General features: G+C 32.3%; 1 protein-coding gene across 1 annotated transcript; it reads left to right on the plus strand.

Annotated features, from left to right (window-relative positions):
• Positions 1–22745: 22745 nt before the first annotated feature.
• On the plus strand, positions 22746–23705 carry LOC129919344 (probable basic-leucine zipper transcription factor N). Its single transcript, XM_056000201.1, has one exon. The coding sequence runs from the start codon at positions 22746–22748 to the stop codon at positions 23703–23705; it is 960 nt and encodes a 319-aa protein (XP_055856176.1).
• The last annotated feature ends 346 nt before the right edge of the window (positions 23706–24051 follow it).

Genomic DNA, 24051 nt, shown 5'->3' on the forward strand with positions numbered 1-24051 from the left:
TGTGCATGTCGAAACAATCTGCTTTTCGTGTTTTGGGTGTATATATTTTTTTTTGTTTAAAAGGCTTTAATAACTCTGAAGGTATGTAACGTTACTTTTTAACAAAAGGTGTCAAATAACACTGATGTAATTCCTTTGGTTAAGCTTCGGTCGGTACCTACCTATATAAGTTTGTTAAGCGATTTTTTTCGAACTTAAGGAAATGGTTACAATGTGTGGCAATTAACACGGATTGGGAATTTTTTGTGAAGATTAAAAAAAGCAAGGCCAACAGAAGAGAATCTTCTCAAAGGGAAATATTGAAAATAATAACCAACGACAGGTGTAATACAGCATGGGTGAGTAAATTTGACCATTTCCGCCTATGATATTTTACTAGACAAATTTTTTTTGGCTTTTACTAACTACAGATAGCCTTGAGACATAAAGATTCCGTAAAAATCATTTACCAGAATACAACAAATATTTGGGGTAAATTTTTTTTCAGTTAGGTATGGGACTTGCTTTCCCTTAAAGGTAGTGAAGAGTTTAAGCTTGAAATTATTCATTTCCTTATTTTAGTTTTGACACAAATGGTTCGAAGAATATTAAATCAAGGTATTGGTAAATTAGCTAGAGCTATTGTTGGAAAACAATAAGAACGGAATCAAAATTAAGCTCTAAGTTTTTGTGTGTCTCAGTTCAACAGTGATACTTTTAAGAAATGAGTTTTTCAAAGACAAAAAACTATCAAATTCTTTCCAATAGTAACGTGTTTTTTAAGCAAATTCAGATACGGTCAAGCCATTACATATCTGGGGCTCACCCTCGACTCCAAATTTTCATTAGCAATCAAAGGTCACAGCGTCCCTTAGCAAACTTATGGCAAACAGGAGGATCCGGCAAAAAAGCGGAAATTATTTATGGAATAAGAAAAAGTACCGTGGTAGTACAGAGACGAGGAGTTTTTTTTTGGCAGCCGTCCTTGTAGTTTCAGAAGTTACGTCAATAAACCTTCTTGCAGCAGCACCAAAGTCGATAGACACGTGTACGAAAGATAGCAGAAATCGGAACTGATGCTACAACCAATCAAGCAAAAACGCTTAGACAACAGAATTGGCAAGAAAGATGGGAGTCTATAGAGGGCGTTGGACAGCAAGACTTTTTCTAAATATAGATCAAAGATGAATGGAGTAACCGGAAACATGGTGAAGTGGATTATTACGTCAACCGATTTCTCACAGATTACAGGTTCTTCAACGCCTTCCTGTATAAGACAGAAAAGGCCAGAAACTCTTCCTATCTGTCTTCAAGTGTGGCAGATATAAGACAATTCGTAAAAACTAGCATAGAAACATAGCGAGGTTTGATTTTAAACACTATTTTTGTACACATTTTTAATAATAATATTATTATTAATATATTATATTATAATACATTCAATGTAATAATATAAAAAGCTATTAGTAAATGTTCTTTTTGAGGAGTTTTTTCAGGGGGCATTTTATTCGGGGGGAGGCAAACTCGGGCAAACTCGGGCAAACTCTTGAAATGCAACATTGTTATACATATCTTTTTTTTTATAATAAGCGCGCACTAAATTGATTAGTCTCCCCTTAATATGGTGAACACAGTACGAGCATTAGGAAAAAAGGGAGCGGTTTGAAAGGAGATGCCGATGAACATTAGTTTTGAAGTTCTGAGTTTAAAAATGCGATGGAAAAACAGAGGCGGGTAATGCGTTCCACATTCGTATAGTGCGGCTGGAAAAAGAATCTCTGTATTTAACGGTACGTTCGAAATCGGACTCTAGGGAAAACTGATGAGCATTCCTTGAAGCGCGAGTATTACGGTTGAATTGTTTGAGGGGAGGAATGCAGCTAGCTATTTCTTCTGAACATTGCTTATAAAAAAAAAAACGATAGAACAACGTGAGACATGATACGTGACGACGACGGTGCTCGAGAGACGTAATTGTATCAGTTATTGACTTATCACCTATCATTTTTATAGCTCTATTTTGTATTCTATCCAAGAAACTTAACTACGTTATTGGAGCACCTGCCCAGATATGGGAGTTATACTCGAGCTTTGGACGAATATTTGCTTTATAAATAATGGCTAGATCAGACGGGGAGAAAAATTTCTTGCATCTTTGGAGGAAACCTAAACATTTCGCAGAAGGTGGTTTGTAATGCACATACCGAGAACTGAAAGCTGTTCGGTTTCCTCGATGCAAGTACCACTCATGGAAAGTGGCATGGAAGGAAGGTTTCGCTTTAATGAAAGTAAACAGCATTGTGCTTATGAAGCATTAAATTCTACGCGATTTTTTATTCCCCATTGGACAATGCTATCAAGATCAGAATTTAATGAGCTTATCATATTAAGCCGTTCGAGATCCACATCCGAAGAACATGGACGAGAATCAGGAAACGAATATGAAAAACTGAGGGTACTATCATCAGCAAAACAGTTGAGTGGATTAGAAGTAGCAGACAGGAGATCATTTTTATAAAAATGAGAAAGAGAGTCGGAAACAAAACGGAGCCCTGGGGCACACCAGAATTTATTTTGTGGGTTTCAGACTTGAATCCATCCAATACAATTTGTATTGAACGGTTCGAAAGGTAATTTCTAATCCAACGAAGAAGAGATTCATCGACGCCAAAAGCACGCATTTTCGAAAGAAGAGCTTGATGCCAAAATCTATCAAATGCCTTTGAAATATCAAGTGCAACAATCTTACTTTCTCCAAAACGATGTAAAGATTTGTTCCACTGCTCGGTGAGATAAACTATCAGATCACCAGTGGACCTGTTGCTACGAAAGCCGTACCGGCAGGTCATTAAGAAGCTTTCGTTCCTCAAGATATTTCTTAAGTTGGAAATTAATCAACGTTTCCATGACCTTGGAAAAAAGGGACGTAAGTGCGATAGTCGGTAGCTTGAGGGTAAGGAAGATTCGCCTTTTTTAGGGACAGGCTGGACAAATGCTGTTTTCCATCCACTAGGGAAGAGACCAGTAGAATAGGACAGATGAAAAAGCTTACGCAGTGGTTTTGCCAGCGTGGAAGAACACCTCTTCAGAACGATGGGGGGGATACTATCAAGGCCAGCGGATTTGTGTATGTCAAGATCTTTAAGAACTCTTGCTACTGTACGAGTGCGAAAGAAGATTCGTCCCATGAATTCGTTTACGCGCTCAAGTACTGGCGGAGTCATGACACTATCAGGCAGTGTTGAGTTGGCAGCGAACTGCTTCGCAAGTAGGGTAAGCCTTATCTACAGAGCTAACAAAAGGGGTGTCATTAAAGACGAGCGTTGGAACCGACGACGAGGTAGTATTGCGAATATTTTTTACAAATGACCAAAAATTTTTACTACCTTTGGGACATTGCAGTATTTTTTGCCTTAATTCTTGATCAAAAATTTGGTTCGTCGAATATGGGCGTTGCTGGCCTTTCTAGCTTGTTTAAACTTTTTTCGGTTTTCCTCAATGGGATTGGCTTTACAACATTTAACCCTGATAACCTTTGCAGCTCGAATCAAACCATGCATTCTCTTTCGGTTTGATTGTTTTAACCCTTTTCGGGATAAAATTTCTCATTCCGGAGAGAATTAAGTTTGTTATCTAGTAGTTAAATAATATATAGGTTAGACCATGTTTCGCTATTTTTAAAACACTAATGTTAAAAAAAAACAACGAAAAAAGTGCAAATTTTTTGAAGTGTGTACTTCAACCCCTCCAAATTCGATTTATGACCACGTTATAGGTAAAAATACCGCACTGTGCATCGTTAAAATTATTTAGAAGATGCTTTTTCGAGCAATGGGAGCAAGTGTCGAGAAATGGAAGCCCCTTTTACTAAAGCTTATCAAATTCCATTATATTATTAGAGATATAGAAAAAATGTTCATTAAAATTGTTCGATGACAAAAGTTACACATACACCTTAGTGACTTTTTAATTTAAAACTTGAAAATCGGTTATAAAAGTTAATTGCACATCAAGAAATGCTCACCAGTTGCATCTTGAACTTAAAATAATATCGCAAAATAGGTCAGTTCGAATTTTAAATTTAATAATTTTCTTTACGATATTACATTCGAAATGAATTAATTTGCGAAAATATCTAATTTGGGATCTAGTAAAAACAGGTTTTAAGGTTTAGATCGAAAAGTAGTAGAGTTTGAACTCAAAGCAAAGAAACCAAAAAGCTATCTATTTCTGTCAAATCTCGATTTTTATTCGAAAATTGCAGGAAATATCTTATATCTTAAGGGGGGAAATCCCTCTGGAATTTTTCATTTTTGCATTATTTTTATTTTCCCTAATAAATTCATTTATCAACCGAATAAACTATTTTCAGTGGTCTTAGCCTTAAATCAAGCCTCATAAGTTCCTAAATAGTCCCGAAATCCATGCGCTACGAGCCTACCATAGTACGAAAACGAAAACTTTAAACGCATTTTTCTCGAAACTCGTTTTTTTCCGCGCCGTGCAACGTAACTCAAAAATTAATGAAGCTTTCGACTTGAAATAAAGTGCAAGTTACTCGTTAACTAAGTGGCCATTGCATGAACCTAAAAGTTCAACAAAATTTTTACAATAATTATTTTTTTTAACATTGTGTTTTTTTCGTTTTTTTGGTCTCTAATTTTTATTTTACACTTGTTTTTAGTAAATTTAGGTTCATGTAATGCGTATAAATATATTTTATTGGAAAAAAAATTACTTTTTTGATTATAAATAATTTTTTGGACCAGGGCATTGCACGGCTCAAACTTGAGGCGTCAACTTTAAAGAGCTGAAAAGCCGCCATTTTTTTTTTTACTTGAAAAAAAAAAGTATCAATACTTCATAATGTCAATAATATCATATACTTTTCCAAATTTCAATAAATGCTTTCGGTTTTCCAAACAAAATTATTGAAAAAGCTGTCGTCCAGAGGGATTTCCCCTCTTATAGACCAGGGTCGATAATTTTTGAAACCAAAAAAAAATCATAGCAGAATGAAACCCATTGGAAAACTAGGTGAATATGATGAAAATTAAAGGAAAAATAAATTACGGGCGAGCCGAGTTCGGTAATGGTAAAAAATGGTATATCTCGATTTCCGGCAAAACTACAAGTCCTATAAAAAAAATTCAAAAAACTGAGTTTTTGGTTTTTTATTTTTATCTTTTTCAAAAACAAAAATTTTTCTACGAAATTTGGTGAAAACTTACCTTATTATATCCCAAATACACTGTAATTTATTTGATTTAAAATATTTATTGTTTAACCTTTTTTTGGCTCAATACCAAAAAAACACCCTAATTTTCAATCGAAAATTCACGTGTCAAAATATCAGCTTTTTTCCAAAAATCGGTGGGTATTTTGTTTGTTAAAATCTCTACTTTCCAATAGTGTAAACAAAAATTTACATTCACATTACACTAATGTAAATATATTTTTACACAATCAGAAAATAGACATTTTAACAAACGAAATGCCCAACGACTTTTTGAAAAAGCTGATATTTTGACACGTGAATTTTCGATTGAAAATTGGGGTGTTTTTTTGGTATTAAGTCAAAATAAGGTGAACAAATTAATATTTTAAATCAAATAAATTACAGTGTATTTGGGACATAATAAGGTAAGTTTTCACCAAATTTCGTAGAAAAATTTTTGTTTTTGAAACAGATAAAAATAAAAAACCAAAAACTCGGTTTTTTGAATTTTTCACATAAATTTTAAGGTTATGTGAAAAAATTGTTGATACAAAAGTTGTAGATCTTTTTATTACCTACAACTTTGTTATACAACTTTTTTCTATAGGACTTGTAATTTATTTTCCTTTAATTTTCATCATATTCACCTCCTTTTCCAATGGGTTTCATCCTACTATGATTTTTTTTTGTACTTTTTAATGTTTTTGAAGGCATCGGCACTGGTCTATTAATATTTCTAAAACGTAATAATTTTAAATCAGCAGTTGAAATCTTTGTATAAAAGCCAAAAGTATTGCATAGAAAATTCAAAGTTTTAACTTGGTAAAAACTTTTTATTTAAACTAAAAATACATTCCAAGACTGATGTGAATATTTTTGGTCCATTTTATATGATACCACACACTTTACCAAATGTCAAATTCATTAATCAACTTTGGCTAGAAAACACGATTGCATAAATAAACGTCAGACTTCAACCATACATAGACTCATCATTGTCACCGGTAATCCAATGGTCAACAACTACTCTTTTTCCATTCAATTGATGCAATCAGTTTACGACCGACGCACGACGATCGACGACGATGAAACCTGGTGTCGAGAGTGCGTCGTCTCTGCAGTGTGGGCTAACTTCAGCAATCCATTGCCATCTGAGAGTGAACCAGCACCATCAACAGCTACAGAGCAATCAAGAAAAACAAATCCAATCGAAGACGAAAAAACCAACTAAAAAGAAAATCTAAACTATACTCTCCCCGATTAGCATAAGATCGATTGCTCACACTTTTTACAGCTTATAGCATGCCACATCGAGATCACGCAAAAAAAAAAAACAAGACACGCATTTCTCAATGCACGCAACATGCAGTGGATGTTGGTTGCAGGAGACTAAACCAGACTGCACACTCGTCCCATTAGAGGAAACACATCTACACCATAGAGTGGCGTGTCCAGTATCCAGTGTCGGTCGGTCGATCAGGGAAATTCCAACCAAACGAGAAAACGTGGAAAGCGCATAGTTTTTATATATATCCTTCTTCCGTGCGTCGCCATGTCCCTTAATTGGACACAAGAATTACAGACACACGTCTTGAACGTGTGCCCAGCGGGTGCAGCTCTTGCCTTAAGGTTCGATTCTCCTCCTAGACATCTACAAGCTGGGATTTTTCTTACCGAAGACTTGAGAGCTAAGAGCATAGAAGGACATCATTAACCCCATGCGAGACCATGTGTGGCATATTATGAATATTCAGTTAAGGTTTTGAAGAATGAATCTCGCACTCGGCGGCGCATCAGGGGAGCCACCTAGCGGGCACTCTCGGGGTAGAATAGTTGGTGCTAGAAATTAAGTCTAATTATTGGATCACCTTAAAAGAGCAAAAAACGTCGATAAAGATGAAGACGAAGACGGCAACAGGAACGCAACGCAACGCAACGACGATGAGGTATGGCATAGCATTCCAATTCCAATGATTATCAAAGCTGCAATCACTTAATGATCCAACAGCTGTCGATGGCTTAAACAAGCAAAAGCCACTCTTCCACCTTGGAGACGGAAACTTATCCAGTTTTGGCTAAGGTTTAATATTACAATCTGGCCAATCTGGTGGCTAGCTGACTTTGGTGCTGTTGTTAATTACGTGATAGCTCGTCGGCAAAATTTTACTCAAACGTCATTGGGATTGTTTTTTAATTGATAGTGCGGCGGAATGGTTCAATTGGTTTTGTGCGGCGGAATTGATGGGTTCCATAGTTGGAATGGAGGTGTTTCATGAAGTGAGATTCCTTCAGACTTTTTTTGTATTTTCTTAGTCTTCCTAAAAAAATAAAAACAAACTTATACAAACAAGATCGATGAATTAATCATTTGAGAGAGCTGTGAGATGGGTGCGAATGTATCAGCAAGTAGGTTTTAACTGTTAATTTCTCGATTAAGTTTAAGATGTCATCGTAAATTTGCTGTCAATTGTTACGATCAAAAGGAATTCTTTAAAAGATTAATGATTGTTAATAAACTGACAAAAGACAAGTTTAAAGGAGTTGAGCTTGAACTCGAATCTTGATATGAAATTTTACAGCGACATAATTAGGTCTTTGATGTTTTCTCTTGATTTTATCTTGCATTTCAAGTAATCTGCAATCAATGTGAGTAGGTACTTATACTAATACATACTTAATTAAAAAGCAAAGTTTTTTAAAGTTGTCCTTTAAATTCGAAGAGCAACACCTTTTAAATAAAAAAAAAATAAAAATAAATACATACATAATACATACTTGAGAAAAAAACTTTGACCACCCTAAAACTAATTTGTGACAAAACAATTTTGTATCTTCGGATTATGAACTGGTGTAAACTTCTACAAGGCTTTGAGCCTCTCAATGATTAACTCGAAAGCCCTCCGAAGGATAGCGGATGGGTTGATTTACTTCAAACTTTGTATGAAGGGCTTTCACGAGAACGCTAAAGAACTGTTTTTGAAATTCCTATTTCAGGACCAAAATTTACAGTACCTATAGTACAGTACAGTGCCAGATAACAATTTTGAAAAAAATTGTATTTGACCAAAACGCACAAATACAATATTTCGAAAACGCTTTGGGGAATTTTATCGAATTTTTTTTTAAATGTTTAATTGAGGCAGTTTTCTGTGTGAGTAATTTTTTTTACTAAAATTCACAGTCTGGACAAAAATAGTATAAAATGAGTTTTTAAAAATTTTTTTTCGCCTATTTTTTACTTTGAAATCGATTATTTCAAAAACTATTTGTTATAATATATTAATTTAAAAATTAGAATTAAATGTACAATTTTGCCTTTCGGAAATGGTATCATTTATTACTGTAAGTGTTGCCGTTGTTTTTTAATAATTTTTTTTTATTTTGATATTATTATTTTGATTTTTTAGAAAACTGCCCTTCCCACCTAAATGGGGGGAGATAGACCCCCCTCCCAAAGAAATTGTAAATGTTTCCCCCAAGTTATCCTACTACGTGCCGAAACAACATTTTTGCTCTATACCTAAAAGTTCGAATTTCTGTATCTGGGTTGAAATCGAAATTTTTTTCTAAAATTTGACGAAGCTAGATTTTTTTCAATGGGTGAAGGTCAAAAAAACCGTTTTTTGCCCCTAACTCCAGATTTTGGGGGGGTAAGGGACTTTTTTGTTAAATATTGGTCTTTAACAATATATACGTTTACAATAATTATTTACTTTGATATACACTACTGGAAAAAATTAAGGGATCAAAAAAAAATTCCAAATTTTTGGGCAAATTTCAACAGGCCGTAACTTCGAAAGAAATGGTCGTACAAGAAATCAATAAAGAAGGAAATTGTAGCTCCAAGTGTCTAGTTTTTGGATTAGAACTTTAAAAATTTTTAACCTCCGCGGTTTTTGAGTAATCGTAGAAAAACCAGCAACAAAAAAAATTTCAAAATTTTTTTAGTTTTTTTTTTGGTCTACGGGCGTGGAAAAAATTTTTTTAGCTTAACCACTATAAGGATCGGATACTTTGTTCAATTAGCTTTAATTTGTTTTTTTGAACACCTCGATACGTCCACTTCTCGCCGAGATATCGGTCTTCAAATGGAAAAAAATCCTTTGTGTTTGATTATCGATATCTCAGCAACCAATGATCGCACAGAAAGTTAAAGATGGATTTCAAGAACTTGAATGAATTCTCCTTAACGGCTAGCCATTGCTTTTCCAAAAAAAAATTTTTTTCTTATTTTCACATGAATTTGAAAATGCAACAAAAAAAGGGCTTTTGGTGGTTTTTTGGAAAATCGAGCGCTAGATCGAAAATATTGAGGAAACCGCTAATGTTAAGTGTGCATTTTACAGTTCAATATGTCCACAAAAACCCTACAAAAAATCAAATTAATCGAGCCAGCCGTTTTTTTGTTTCACTCGATCGAATTTTTGAAAAAATTAAAGGATCACGTTTTTTGCTCTGAAAAGCTCAATTTTCTTTTCTCATTTTGTAATGAGAAAAAAAATTGTTTTTCCTAGCTTTTTCCACATTTTTGCTCCAGAAAAAGCTTAAATTTAAAACAAAACAAAATTCCAAAAAAAAAAAAAAATTATTAAAAATAAAATTTTTTTGAATTTTTTTCTCTTGAAAAGTTTAAGAGAAAAAAAATTGTATTTTTTAAAATTTTTTTTTGCAACAGCCGAAGTCAAAGGCAGAGGTATTGTGCATATAACTGTGGCTAGCGATAAAGGTCCTCGCTTGATTGAGTTCAAGGACACTTTATTTGTCCCGGAGTTGCGAACAAATTTAATTTCAGTAGCAAGACTTACTAATAAGGGACATGAAGTAAAGTTTGGTAAGGAATTAGCTATTGTTCAAGCTAAAGAATGGACTTAAACAGGCTGGTCGTCAATGGTATCTCAAACTCACAGAAAAGTTACTGAGTTTTGGATTGAAGCCTACAGTCAATGAGCCGTGTCTTTTTCAAGATGATTCTGAGGGCGAAAGAATCTTCGTACTAATATATGTTGACGACATATTAGTTGCTTCGAAAGATGCCAAAAGATCATCACAACTTAAGAAATTTTTGGAAGAAGATTTTGAAATTAAAGATCTTGGTTTGGCGAAATATTGTCTCGGTCTGGAAATCAATCAAGAAGAAGCTGGAAAAATTGAACTATGTCAAAAGGGATATACACTAAGTCTTCTCAAACAATATGGAATGGAGAAGTGCAATCCAGTTACGACACCTTCCGAAAAGAATGTAAGTTTTGACAATTTACCAGTTAATGATTCACAGGAAACATTTCCGTATCGAGAGCTTATTGGTGCCTTGATGTATCTATCTGTGGCGACAAGGCCAGATATTGCAAATACCGTCTCAAGATTGGGACAATTTACATGCAATTCAAATAAGTGTCATTGGTTAGCAGCGAAGCGTGTGCTAAGATATCTGGCTGGAAGTGCAAGTCTTGGGCTTGTGTATACAAAAAAAGAAAGAAGCCTTATGTGGATACACTGATGCTGATTGGGGAAATTGTGTCATAGATCGTCGATCGTATACTGGGTATGTGTTCTTACTCAGTGGTGCAGCAATTTCTTGGAAATCAACAAAACAAAGAACTGTGGCCCTTTCCACTACAGAGGCTGAATATGTAAGTTTATCTGAAGCTTCGAAGGAAGCAATTTACTTGAGAAGTATATTGCTGGAGCTTGGATTTTTGGACTTTGTTAAAACTAAAATTTTTGTTGATAATTGTGGTGCACTGTGCTTGGCAAATGATCATGTTTTTCATGCACGCACTAAACATATCGACATTCGCACTAAACATCACTTTGTTCGAGAATCTGTTGTTGCTGGAATGTTTGTGTTGTAACATATACCAACTGATCAGATGACTGCAGATATTCTTACCAAGCCGTTGAGTCGTGAAGTTCACTCGAAATGTACTGAAGCACTTGGATTAAGAAAACTAAATTAATTTCTTTATTGTTAACGTTTGTATTGAGAGGGCGTGTTAAATATTGGTCTTTAACAATATATACGTTTACAATAATTATTTACTTTGATATATTTACTGTACTAAATTTATGTATAGTGTAAATAATTATGTTTTATTAATTTTGTAATTAATATTTTTCATTCAATCAAATACTTTTGCTCAACAAACATTGTTCCTGTTTGTATTATAAATATTCTTTTTATTAAGAACATTCTTCTTTTGGGAACCTGCATAATATTTCACACACCTGCATAATATTTCACATTTTTAAATACCGTTTCGTAATCAGTGCGACTAGCCCTACAAAACGTGATAGGTCTCCGCCCGCGTATATTTTAAAACCCTCATTTTTGTAACACAGTGATAATTTAAACGTTTCAATTCTTCTAATCAAAGAAAATCTAAGGATATAGAATTCATTGCAAAACCAATATCAAATTCATACAACCAAATAAAATAGTGAAATGAATAGAAACATTAAAATAGAAGACTCTTTCTAAGATAACCAAAACATATATTTATGCACTTTTCTAAGAAAAACTTTCCAAATTGTTAGTTTGTCTTAATTGAAATAGAGTTATTCCACACTCAATATAAAATAAATTCTTATTTTTTTTAAGTTTATCCTTTTTATTTTAAAACCAACTTTGTAGGTACATTTTTAAGTATATACGACGACTATATCTATATATACCCTTTAACTCTTAAGGCTCAATCTACCCTGACAAAATAAAAAGAAAACACACAAAAAGAACTAAAAATGAAATCAAAACACCAAACGATCTCTCACAGTAAAATCATTGCTACTACAACAGCAGCGAGCAAGGAAGGACCGTTGTGTTATTTTTCAATTTGGCCAAAGCTTATTTTTTCAATCTCCACCATCAATTTTTTTTTTGTCCTACCAAGTACTAGAGTGTGGATAGATACACTCTGGGTTATTTGATTTGAGTCGAAGTTTTTCTTTTAAATTTTAATTTTTCATTAAAAACATCATTTTTTTAGTCCAATGCAAAAAATGCAGCATTTCAACATGTCAACATATGATTTTCTTGCATGTTGTAACTTTCAAATCACATATCCTTACATAGCAACGCTCTCATAAATACATTAGAACTAAGAATTTTTGCATGTCAACATCAACATGTCATTTTCTTGCATGTTGTAACCTTCAAATCGCATGTTGCACACATGCAACAATTTTTTCATGCACATGTTTGCAGTTTGCGGCACGATTTTTCACAAGACATTTAAGAAAAGTTTACTCGTTGCTTCTTTTGATGCATGCAAACATGTGACTTTTGGTAAACATTCGACATGTCATAAACTTTCACATAGGAAGGACATGGCAAAGCACCTCCATCAAGCGATTTGGAGTGTACATGTAGAGAAAAGGGCTTCACAATTCAAACTACACCATCAGAGATGATGATATGGTTTACTCCATGAACAACATACTTTTCAACATTTCATATTAAAGAAAAGAGAGAAAAAAGAAAATGATAACGGTTCCAAATAAAATAAAAGCTCCCCTTTTTTGTTGGTACAATATATATCCCCCAACGATGATGATAGGTTCAATTTCAACATCTTCATTCCCATCCGAAAAAGGGGCTCTACGTAGGTTTACATTATGGAAGACCCAATCTTTCATACCAAAAACAAAAAAAATATGTTCACGTGAATTTTATTTTGAGGCCATTAAATTTTCTTGCTTCAAAAATTCAAAAAAAAAAACTAAGAAAAGGATAAAAACTGCGAACTTTAAAAATGAGATAAAAAAAAATATTTATACACACATGAAAATATTATATATTTTTGTTATGTACCAAAGTAATTCATATAATATTTTGGGGAAAAAATCCTTTTTTGTAAAAGGACTACCAACCCCAGAATTTAATTATTTATGACATGGATGTCAGAATTCACAAAAAAAAAATGCCCACAACATATCCCAAACAATTCAGTGGCGCGGTCGACTGGTGCGGGGGTTGGTAGTTGGATATGATGTGCAGCGAGAGGGTTTTATATTAAACTTAATATTGAACAACTGCGTTGCGTTGTAATTATGCAGCCGCAGGCAGTAACAATTTTACTTTTTTATTACTAAAAATAAAAATCCAACAAAACAGAAAAAAAAAATTGTAGTCAATAAAATGCAGTTGAAAAACATGCTCGGGGGTGTGTAACCACCCCCAAACCACTCAAAACCACATGCCTTTGATATATTTTTTTTTTTGTATTTCAGAAAATTTGTGTGCCGATGTTGTCGACAGGACGGGACAGAACGTCTGTCGGACATAGAGTGGTTCTGGTGTAGTATATTTTTTTCCGTAAATGGTTTAGGTGACTTTTGTGGTCTAACCATCAACCAAACCAACCCTCGAGGGTATAAATTACACAGGCAGTAAGCAATTTTTTGTGTTTCGTTTTTTTTTTTTTTTTTGTAAAAGGGTTTATGCGAAATGTTTTGATAAATATTTTCCATTTGAATGTTTGTCATCGCATATGTGGGAGGGAAATATATATCCCAAATATGAAATACCAATACCCAGTCCAAAATCACAGATGTTATAATATAGTTTGAGGGTTTTTTTTTTGTGTTATTTTAAAATTATTATTCGGTTTCGAGAAAGATTTTTTTGTTTTTTCGGGAAAATATATTATGTTAAATTTTTTTTTATGATTTTAGGATGAATATTTGGATTGTATAATCAAATATAAATAAAATTATAAGCTATCATTTATTGAAGCCCGTTGGTAGGCTAAGTGATTTTGAAAATATAAAAAGTGGAAAAAATTATAATAATTTATAGGGAAATGACATTTTGTGGTTTTTGTGTAGATATTTCGCTAGTGAACAAAATGGTGAAGAACGGACAAAAATTCCACTAATTTAAACCTCAATTCATGTAAAATTTCACTTGATAACTTTTTTAAATTGGTGTTTCATTTATAAATCCATGTCAAAAAACTCACTCTGGCGTCAGTATAAACGTATAAATGTAAATGTATATAAAACAAAATTTCCAAAAAAAAAATAATAATTCTTGGATGTAAAAGAAAATTAGAATTTTTTATTTGAAAAATTAATTTAAAAAAAAAAATATAGTACCTACATGGTTTAATTGTTTTGATCTAAAAAGTTTGTCTTTTTTCTTCAATGATAGAGCAGAAAACAAGGTTTAAAAGAAAAGTTATGACATATTTAAGGTGGCAACTGTTTTTTTTTTTTTTTTTTTTAAACGGGAGTGAAGGCCCACATGAATAGACTTTTTTGATATGAGTATTAAGTATCTTAGGGAAATCTTTTGCATAATGCCCTGAACCAAATAAAATTGTTCTTAAGAAGGTTTTCGCTTTTCCCCGATTTTCGTTGAGCATTTTTAAATAAAAGTTGGAATTTCTTTTTTAACAAAATCTGCAATCCGTCATTTTGTATATGTCATTTTTCATCTTTAAACGTTCTGTCATCCGTCATCTGTTCTCTGTTCTCTGTTATTTGTTATTTGTTATTTGTTATTTATTTGTTATTTGTTATTTGTTATTTGTTATTTGTTATTTGTTATTTGTTATTTGTTATTTGTTATTTGTTATTTGTTATTTGTTATTTGTTATTTGTTATTTGTTATTTGTTATTTGTTATTTGTTATTTGTTATTTGTTATTTGTTATTTGTTATTTGTTATTTGTTATTTGTTATTTGTTATTTGTTATTTGTTATTTGTTATTTGTTATTTGTTATTTGTTATTTGTTATTTGTTATTTGTTATTTGTTATTTGTTATTTGTTATTTGTTATTTGTTATTTGTTATTTGTTATTTGTTATTTGTTATTTGTTATTTGTTATTTGTTATTTGTTATTTGTTATTTGTTATTTGTTATTTGTTATTTGTTATTTGTTATTTGTTATTTGTTATTTGATATCTGATATCTGTTATCTTTTATCTGTCATCTGTTAACTGTCACTCTTGTCATAAATCATTCCTCATCTGTCAATTTTCATGTGTCACCTGTCAACGACACAAATCTTTTACAAATCAAATAAAATCTAGCAAGTAATAGCTGCTATAATGGCTTATTGAAAGCTTAAATCAGATATAATTTTGTTTTAGAATGCTACATTTTCTTTAACAGCTATCTTCAAGCTATGTAATGTTTCATTGAGTCATAGTAAAGTTCGGTTAAGCTTCTATAAATGATCTTATAGAAGTTAAGTGACGCCATTAACAACTTCTTAGCTGTTTTATAGAGCAATTAGGTAAGACAGTAACAGTTTTGCACAAATGTATACAAACTGTCATTGCTTTTTCTCATTCTTTGTTTTTATCTCTAAACGATGTAGTAGCAGGGCGGGTGGAGTGTTAACAGCCAAGTTATAAGTAAAGATAAGAAAAATTATAACTACTATTCCACTTTCAATAGGGTTTTCTAACATTCAAATTAAATTTTAACCCTGACCAACCTTAACTAATAAAATATTTACCTTAAAAAAATATAACCATACTCACTGTCTTCGTTACATTGAATGTAATATTAGTTTTTACATCACGTCTGTCAAAAAGTTTAATAAGTTTATGACACATAGTAATGGTTAGGGTGACCATCTGCCTTAAAAAAAAATGAGTAGTTATTTGCCGGTCAACTTAAAAGCAAATTCCAAAAATACCAAAAACTTAAATTGTTAATAAATTTTTTGAAATTAACAAAAATATTTCAACAAACATGAACACGGCACCTTAACGCATTCATGTGATAAAATTATGATAAATTGAGACCGATGAGGATGCAAAATGCATGCGTCATTTCTTGTGGGATTGCATGCGTCATTTTGCATGCATTCAAAACACCTGTACTTTTGACACTTTTCAACATTAATTTCTTGAAGATACAGAACAGATGGTCACCGTTAACATATATTTCATGTTTAATAGTCTAAAGTCAACGATCCACCACCCGCCGCGCATCAACTCTAAACGGTCTAGTAAACTCGGTTAGTTAACTGTCTGTCATGTTTGTCTGTCTTAGCTTCTGACAGTTGTTTTTTCTTCTTTCATTCTTCTTTTCAATACCGGCAAATACCGCCATGCAGCATAAAAATAAAAATAATAATTTGGCCAATGGCCATTCACGCACAATAATTATAATTGTAATGTGCGATAAGGAGTGTCGTCGTCGTCGAATGTCGTGCGTTTTTTGTTTCATGCAATTTGCCAAAGGTCATTACTTAGACTTTACACTGTGCGTGAAGTGCGTCTTGACCAATTTGAAGTTTATTTTAATTTTTTTTTTGTTTTGTTTTGGTGTAGTTTTTTGTTATTTACAATGTGCGGTCACCTGCATTTAGTTGATTTATTTCTTATTTTAATTTATGCATTTAATTTGATGTAAAAAAAAAACAAGGGAATTTTTTAAAACAAATTGAGTTGAATAAATAAGGCAAATGAGTGATGAGTGTGACAATGCGTGCATGTTGATTGTATTTTATATATTGTATATTTTTGTGGGTGACAGGTATTTTGTAATAAAACGACACCCTCTGTATGTTTGAACGTGGTCCGCAGCAAAATTAGTTTGATACCAATTTTGTAGAGCAAAAGTAATTTGGCAGTTTGTAAACAAATAATGAATGTTGTGATATTATTTTAATGTCGTTATATGGCTAGACCTAACGAAGACATTATTTGATTTTTTCTGTGGCTGATTATGAACAGACTCGAGATGTTTTGATCGCCCATACAATACACAAACTCAATAAGTTTCGTACGAGTGTTTGCAAATTGTTTATCAATTATTATTAATATTTAACACTTTTATAACTTAAATTTTATTGATATTGATATAAAAAATTTTGCTGCAATAATAAATTTTTTTTTTATTGAATGTTAAACGAAGATATCAAAAAAGTCGATAGGTAGTTAAATTATCTTTATTCCCATTATTACATTCCTTACTAAATAAAATTGCAATTCACATTCTAGGTCTTAAATTATTGTTTATGGAATCATTTTTAAAATTATATAAAATATATCTCATCTGGCAACTCTCAAATTGGAATTATTATAAATATTTTTTAAGTCAAATTATTTGCAATTCAAGAATCCTGATGGGTGAATGAGTGTTTTTTTTACTTGCGATATAGGTACTATACAGGGTGTCCCAAAAGTTAAAGAAATGAAAACGGTAGATAGGGTAGGTGGTGACAGTTATCAGAAAAATAATAAAAAAAATCGCAGCCATATATTTTGTGAGTTATGGGCATTTGAAAAAAAGTCGAAAAAATGGTCACCCTGTGACCCTTTCAGAACCTTTCAGAACACAAAAACTTAAATAAAATGGGAAAATTACCTAATAAAAAAGTCAGATTTCTTAAGAAAAAAAATTTTATCTCGGATATTTATGGAATATTCTCAACAACAACAAAAGAAAATTGAACACACCAACTTTTAAGGTAACTTGCCGAAACATCGTAGAGCATTTTTTTTACAATACGGTTCATTGAATTAGAGTCATGTAAAATTTTTTACTACTTAGTTGGGCAAAAAAGTAATATTTGCTTTAAAACTGATGCAGCTAAGTTAAAATTTTTGAATGCATTTGGTAGCAGGGTTATTTAAGGTTGCGTAGCAAAAGAAAAAAATGATAAAACTTAAGAGTTGTAGTCACGGCACATGAAAAACCGTCACAGGGTGACCATTTTTTCGACTTTTTTTTCAAATGCCCATAACTCACAAAATATATGGCTGCGATTTTTTTTATTATTTTTCTGATAACTGTCACCACCTATTCTATCTACCGTTATCGTTTCGACGTTAACTTTTGGGACACCCTGTATATCAAATTATGCATTCGTACAAAAAAAAAAGTTGAGATAACATTTTTCCATGACATTACGATGGTAGAGAATGCCAAAAAAGTGGGTCCCGGAAGTCCGTCTGTCTGTCTGTCTGTCAGTCTGTCTGTCTGTAAACGAAGCTTCAGCCTAAATGGATAGACCGATTGATGTCAAACTTGGTATGTAGCGTTATTTGACGACTCTCCAGAGGGGTTTTTGGAATTAATTTTTTCGGACCAAAAATAACGGTACTTGTCATATACCGATGTTAGTTAAATTGAAATATCTCGAAAACGGCTCCAACGATTTTGTTTAAAAAATTCAAATGTTAGTTTTAAGCTATAGTCTATCTCTTAATGAAATTTTTTTTTTTTTTTGAAAATCATTATTAAAGGTATCTGCCATGGAACCGTTTTTTTTTTTTAAATCCGATTATCTCCGGAACCGCTTATTCGATTTCAACGAAACTTTTTATGAAGAAGCATTTATATAATTCAAATATAAGTCAAACATAAAATTTCTAAAAAAATAATTTTTGGAATTTTAAAAAAATTTTGAAATTTTTTTTTTTGAAAAATCAAATTTTCAAAAACGGAACTTTGAATTTTTTGGAAATTTTGTTTTTAAATGCTGATTAGTGATTTCTACAAAATGGCATACCAATTTTATTTTAAAACTTTTTTTCCAAAAAATAATTTATAAAAAATTATTTTTTTTTAAAAACGGCTCCAACGATTTTGAAATTTTTTTTTCTAAAAATGCATCTTAATATATCAATCAAAACTGCATACTTGTTTTGGAGGGCCATTTGATTTCAGATTTTGTTTTATTTTTTTAAAAAACGAATTTTAATTTTTTTTCCAAATTTCTATATAAAAAGTCTTAAAAATTTAAGCAACTTTAACTCTAAGAACCGAGTATTTATTGAATAGTTTGACTCAATATTGGATTAAGCCTATACATATCTTGTATACAAATGGCGAATCGAATGATTTCCAGGTCACGTAACATTTTTTCATATATAGATTTCAATAGAGTTATTACAAAATTTCTAACGTTGAGGAAATTTCTCAATTATTTCTGATTGTCACTTATTTTCTTCTTAAAATCACTCTAATGCATTTTTCAAAACGTTTTTTTTTTTCGAACAGTTTTGGTAATGGAGTTACATCTATATCTTCAAAAAATCACTTTGTTACCTCATAACTTTGGACAAAGTGAACCAATTTTGATAATTCTTTTTGTATTGGAAAGCTGTTGCCTGCAGTGTGGTTCCATTCAATTTTGTTTAGTTTTGGCTATATTTGATTAATGAAAGTCGGTTTTGTTTTTTTTTTTTTTTGATAGGCGTTCTCGAGATATTGATTAATGTTTATTTTCCAACGACTTTTGTTTTCTTCATTTGTTTAATGAAATAGTACGTTCTGCCAAAAGTCCTTTTAATGAATAAAAAAAATCATTGAAATAATATAACATATGGTAACAGTCAAAAAAGACATTACAATGATAACGATAGAAGAACATACATACATGCCAATATCGTGCATAACGTCTTAGAACTTAAGTATAAACGTTCAATTTGCCATAGAAACAAAATATTAAATGAATCATTGCTGTTTTGCGACCAATTAAAGATTTTATTGTTCCTTCGGGTGGCCCATCAATTTTTGTTTCATTAAAAAAAAAAACAACCTTTTAGCCATGATATCTTTAAGGACAATCCAGATTTTTGTTTCCAGTCGCAAAAGTAACGTATTTGTCGAATTTCAATGGGGTACCACTACTATTTTTTATTTTTCCAATATACCCACATTTTCTCTACACTTAAAAAAAAACACCCTTTAACATGAAAAATAAATTGCACGACTGGGGTCGCACGTACTTGCTCTTATGGTAAAAGTTAGTCTAATGTTAAAGCTTTTCATTCATAAAAATAAAGGAAAATTTAAAATTTGATATTTTCACGGAATTTCATAAGTGGTGAAAAAAAAATAAAATCTGATTTTATAAATAATTAAATACCGTTTTATATGATCTTTTACAAAAAAATAAGTATGCCATTTTATTTCTTGTATAAAAAGGAATTCTCAGAAAAAATTTTTCGAAAATCGTTAGAGCGGTTTTTTTAAAAAATAATTTTTTATATATAAAAATTTTCTAACATTTTTCAAAAAAAAACTTGGTATGCCATTTCGAAGAAATAATTAATTTACACCTAAAAACGGAATTTCAAAATTTTTCACCGACCCGTTTTCAAAAAATTGAATTTTCAAAAAAAAATTTTGAAATATTTTTTAAAAATCCAAAAATGTGTTTTTTGAAAAATTAAATTTTTTTAAAAAAAAAAAATTGCTTAAACTTTTCTGTATAAAAATTTTGGTCGAAATCTGTTTTGTAGTTTATGAGAAATTCATAAATCAAAAAAAGGGTTATATGGCAGGTACAGTTAATAACTGTAGAAAAAATATTTTTTTTATTTCCTAAGAAAGCTTCTGTGTGCTTTACTACACAAAAAAATTTAATCAAAATCGTTAGAGCCGTTTTTGAAAAAAATTAACTTTTGTATTTCCGTTACATGACAGGTACCGTTAGTTTTGGTCCTAAAAAAAAAAAATTTCAATTTCTCCTCTAGGGAATCACTAAAAACTGTTAACTACCAAGTTTGAAGAAAATAGCTCCAGTAGTTTAGGCTGTAGCTCGAGGTTCTTACAGACAGACAGACAGACAGACAGACAGACAGACAGACAGACAGACAGACAGACAGACAGACAGACAGACAGAATTGCCGGACCCACTTTTTTGGCATTCTCCATCATCGTAATGTCATGTAAAATTGTTATCTCGAGTTCGATTTTTTTTACGAATCCTAAACTTGCCCTATAGTACCTATATCACAAGTAAAAATGTAGACTCATTTTATTTGTAATTTCCATGGCAAAGGCAAGGTTTTTCATAAATTTCGTATGGCCTTATTATTGGACTTATCGCGAATTTTCCTCACTTCCCAAAAAACACCCTTTCACCTTTAATTTTTTTTTATAAACTGCTAAATATTATAAATGAAATAGTTTTACCAATTTTCACTGGGGTACCATTTTTGTCCTAGTATTTGTGGAACTTATTCTGAATTTCATCATTTCTTAAAAAAAAAAACACCCTTTCACTCAAGATAATTTTAAATACTTACTCTTTAGATTAACTACAATAGAACCGTTTTCACCAAGTTTAAAAAATTAACAAAATTTATGTTAGTTGTTTTGATATCTTTCTCACACAAAACTCAAACCCTCAAAATACACCCTTTTACCAAAAAAATGTTTTAAATAACTTTATGGATTCTTTGTCCCTGTCACTGGCTTTATCTTAAATCTTCCAGCTGAATTACAGCAGTATTTATTTTATCCTGTACCTACTAAAGTATTTAGTTCAACATAAATCACTTTTTTAAGAGATGCTAGCTAATTTAAAAATTGTACACATTTACAATTATTTCCCTCAGTGAATTTGCACAAAATGCGTATTTGAACTGTGGCACTCTTTTTTTCCTTACTCATCAAATTGGCCTTCACGCCGCCTCCCGCATAAAATTTAAAACCCGTATCATTTTGTTTATTTTTTTTATTTCAAAACTAAAAACCCAATTTCTGATTTAAGTCTTTCTATGCTCACTCTTGCAAGCTTAAAATAAAAATTCATTCATCCATCGTCGATTTGCTCAATATAAAACAAAAACCATCGCAATACACCTTTTTTTTTGGTATCAAAAATTTATTTCCCATCCTGAGACATTTTTATAGCAAATAAATTTATATTTTGGTTTTTTTTTTTTTTCTTTATTTTTACCCAAAAAAAACCGCATTTCAAAATAATACCACCAAGAGTCTCTGAAACTGCGACAATTTATATTCGCCCATTTTTGGTTGATTGCTATTCACTCAACACCTCGCTTGCTTTTGCCATTACTATGATTATGCGAAATGCATATAAATTAAGCCTCTAGCATTAACACTTTTAAACCCGCATCCATCCAATGCAAGTTTCCTTAATGACCTACAGTCAAGAGTGAGTCTAGAAAAAATGTGGGAAACCAAGCCTTTTCTCTATATCCTTTGTCTATGAATTCTAATATAAACAAAAAGAGGATCCTGTTAAAATAGGTGTGCTTGATTATTATCAATAAAAAGACGACAGACAATATATCCAAATCCAAAACCTAAACCACCTCGAATTCCACGAACCCCTGCAAACGAAGCCGTTGATCGATGACTTTTACGTGACTTGCAGACTTGATGCGTTTTTTAGGTTTTTTTTTTTGTTTTGTATAGCTCCTCGATACGATAAGCTTTTTGGACAATTTCAACGCGAGACGTTGTGGTGCGTCAACATACTGCGACGAGCGATGTGATGACAGTTTTAAACGAGCGATACAACTGCAATTAAAAAATTTGTAAAATTGACAATTTCATGTCAACAGCCAGATGTCGGTCAATGTCGCCCGAGGTGGAGGCGTCCATTAGTCCCCGTCAAAAACTAGACACATAACGCTGCAATTTTTTGAGCCATACTTACGACAACTGAATTAATAAGCTTGAAGACGAGCTTGATGGGAACTATGCTGTCAATTCGTTGGGGGAGTATAAAAAACGCGTTTGATTATTCAATTGTTATCAGTCTCATTTTGATACTGTGTACCTACGTTTGGGTTCCAAAAAAAACAGAAATAAACAACGACAAATATGGCTTTTAAGTTTACTCTTGTTGTCCTAGCTTGCGCCGTTGCAGTATGCAACGCTGAAGCACCATTTAGAGGATATAGTAGCAGACAGCAAGCAGCTCCTTACCCAGCTTCTGGATTTAGACCTGATCGGACATTTGATCTTCCCACCGGAGAAGCTATTGCCCAGCAATTGAGATTGGCTCAGATTAAGAAGCTTCAGCAGGAGTATTATATACAACAAGAACGAATTGTTAGTCAACAACAACAACAACAGCAGCAACAACAACAACAAACTCCAAGTCAATATTATGGAACTCCTTCAGAGAGTGAGTCTTCTCAAGCTCAGTTTCCCCAACAGCCTTCTGGATTATACGGTGCCCCACAACAAGAAGAAGCTTCAAACTTGAGACCCTCTGACTTTGTTCGCCCTCAGCAACCCTCTCAACAATATGGAGCACCAGAAGAGACCTCCGCCTCTCAATTGCAAGGACAGTTCTTGAGACCCCAACAACAGCAAACTTCTCAACGTCAAATTCAATTCCAACGTCAACAACAACCATCCCGTCAATATGGAGCACCAATCAACAAGGCAGTAGTTCCCGAAAGTGCTAGTGGTGAATCCCTCGAAGAAAGCAAAGAAGTTGAGAATGTTGTATCTTCAGATAAGAAATCCGGTCGTTTGACCCAAGAACGTGATACTGAAAATGATGAAGCTGAAACAGCAACCAAAACTGCTGCTACTGCCGTACCAGCTGGATATGTGTTGGTTCCAATTGCTGCTGCTCCAGCAGGATTTACTCCACAAAAGTTGGCTTTGCTACAAGCTGCACCAGCTCAAGCTGCCTTTGCGAAAATACAATTACCAAGTTTAGTTGGTTTGCCACAACAAAAACTGATTGCTGCCCCACAATTGTTGGCGCAACCAAGTTATTATCAGCCACAACAGTTTGCTTTTGCTGCACCTTTGAGGGCTTGGTAGGTTTTTAGTATTTAGATGTTTAGAGTTTTTTTTTGGAAATACAAATTTTAATTTAAACGAAGTTATTTTTGGTTTTTTATTTTTGTTTCAAAATTGAAAAATTTATCACAAAGTGAGTCGAAATGGTCCTGGATATGAAAAATGCTCAGGTAAGAAACGGTTTCAAATTAACTGAGCCCAGTTTAAAAATAGCTTTAAGAGTTTTTAGCTTAACTAGGCAGAAATCAACAGTCAACTGGCTGATCAAAATGTGATAACTAATAAAATAAACTATTTGTGATACATACTTATTGAAGAAATCTGTGTTGTTTGCCACAGTAAACCGTCAATAAACCAGTATTATTCG

The sequence above is a fragment of the Episyrphus balteatus genome, chromosome 4, assembly GCF_945859705.1.
Source record: "Episyrphus balteatus chromosome 4, idEpiBalt1.1, whole genome shotgun sequence".
NCBI lineage: Eukaryota > Metazoa > Arthropoda > Insecta > Diptera > Syrphidae > Episyrphus > Episyrphus balteatus.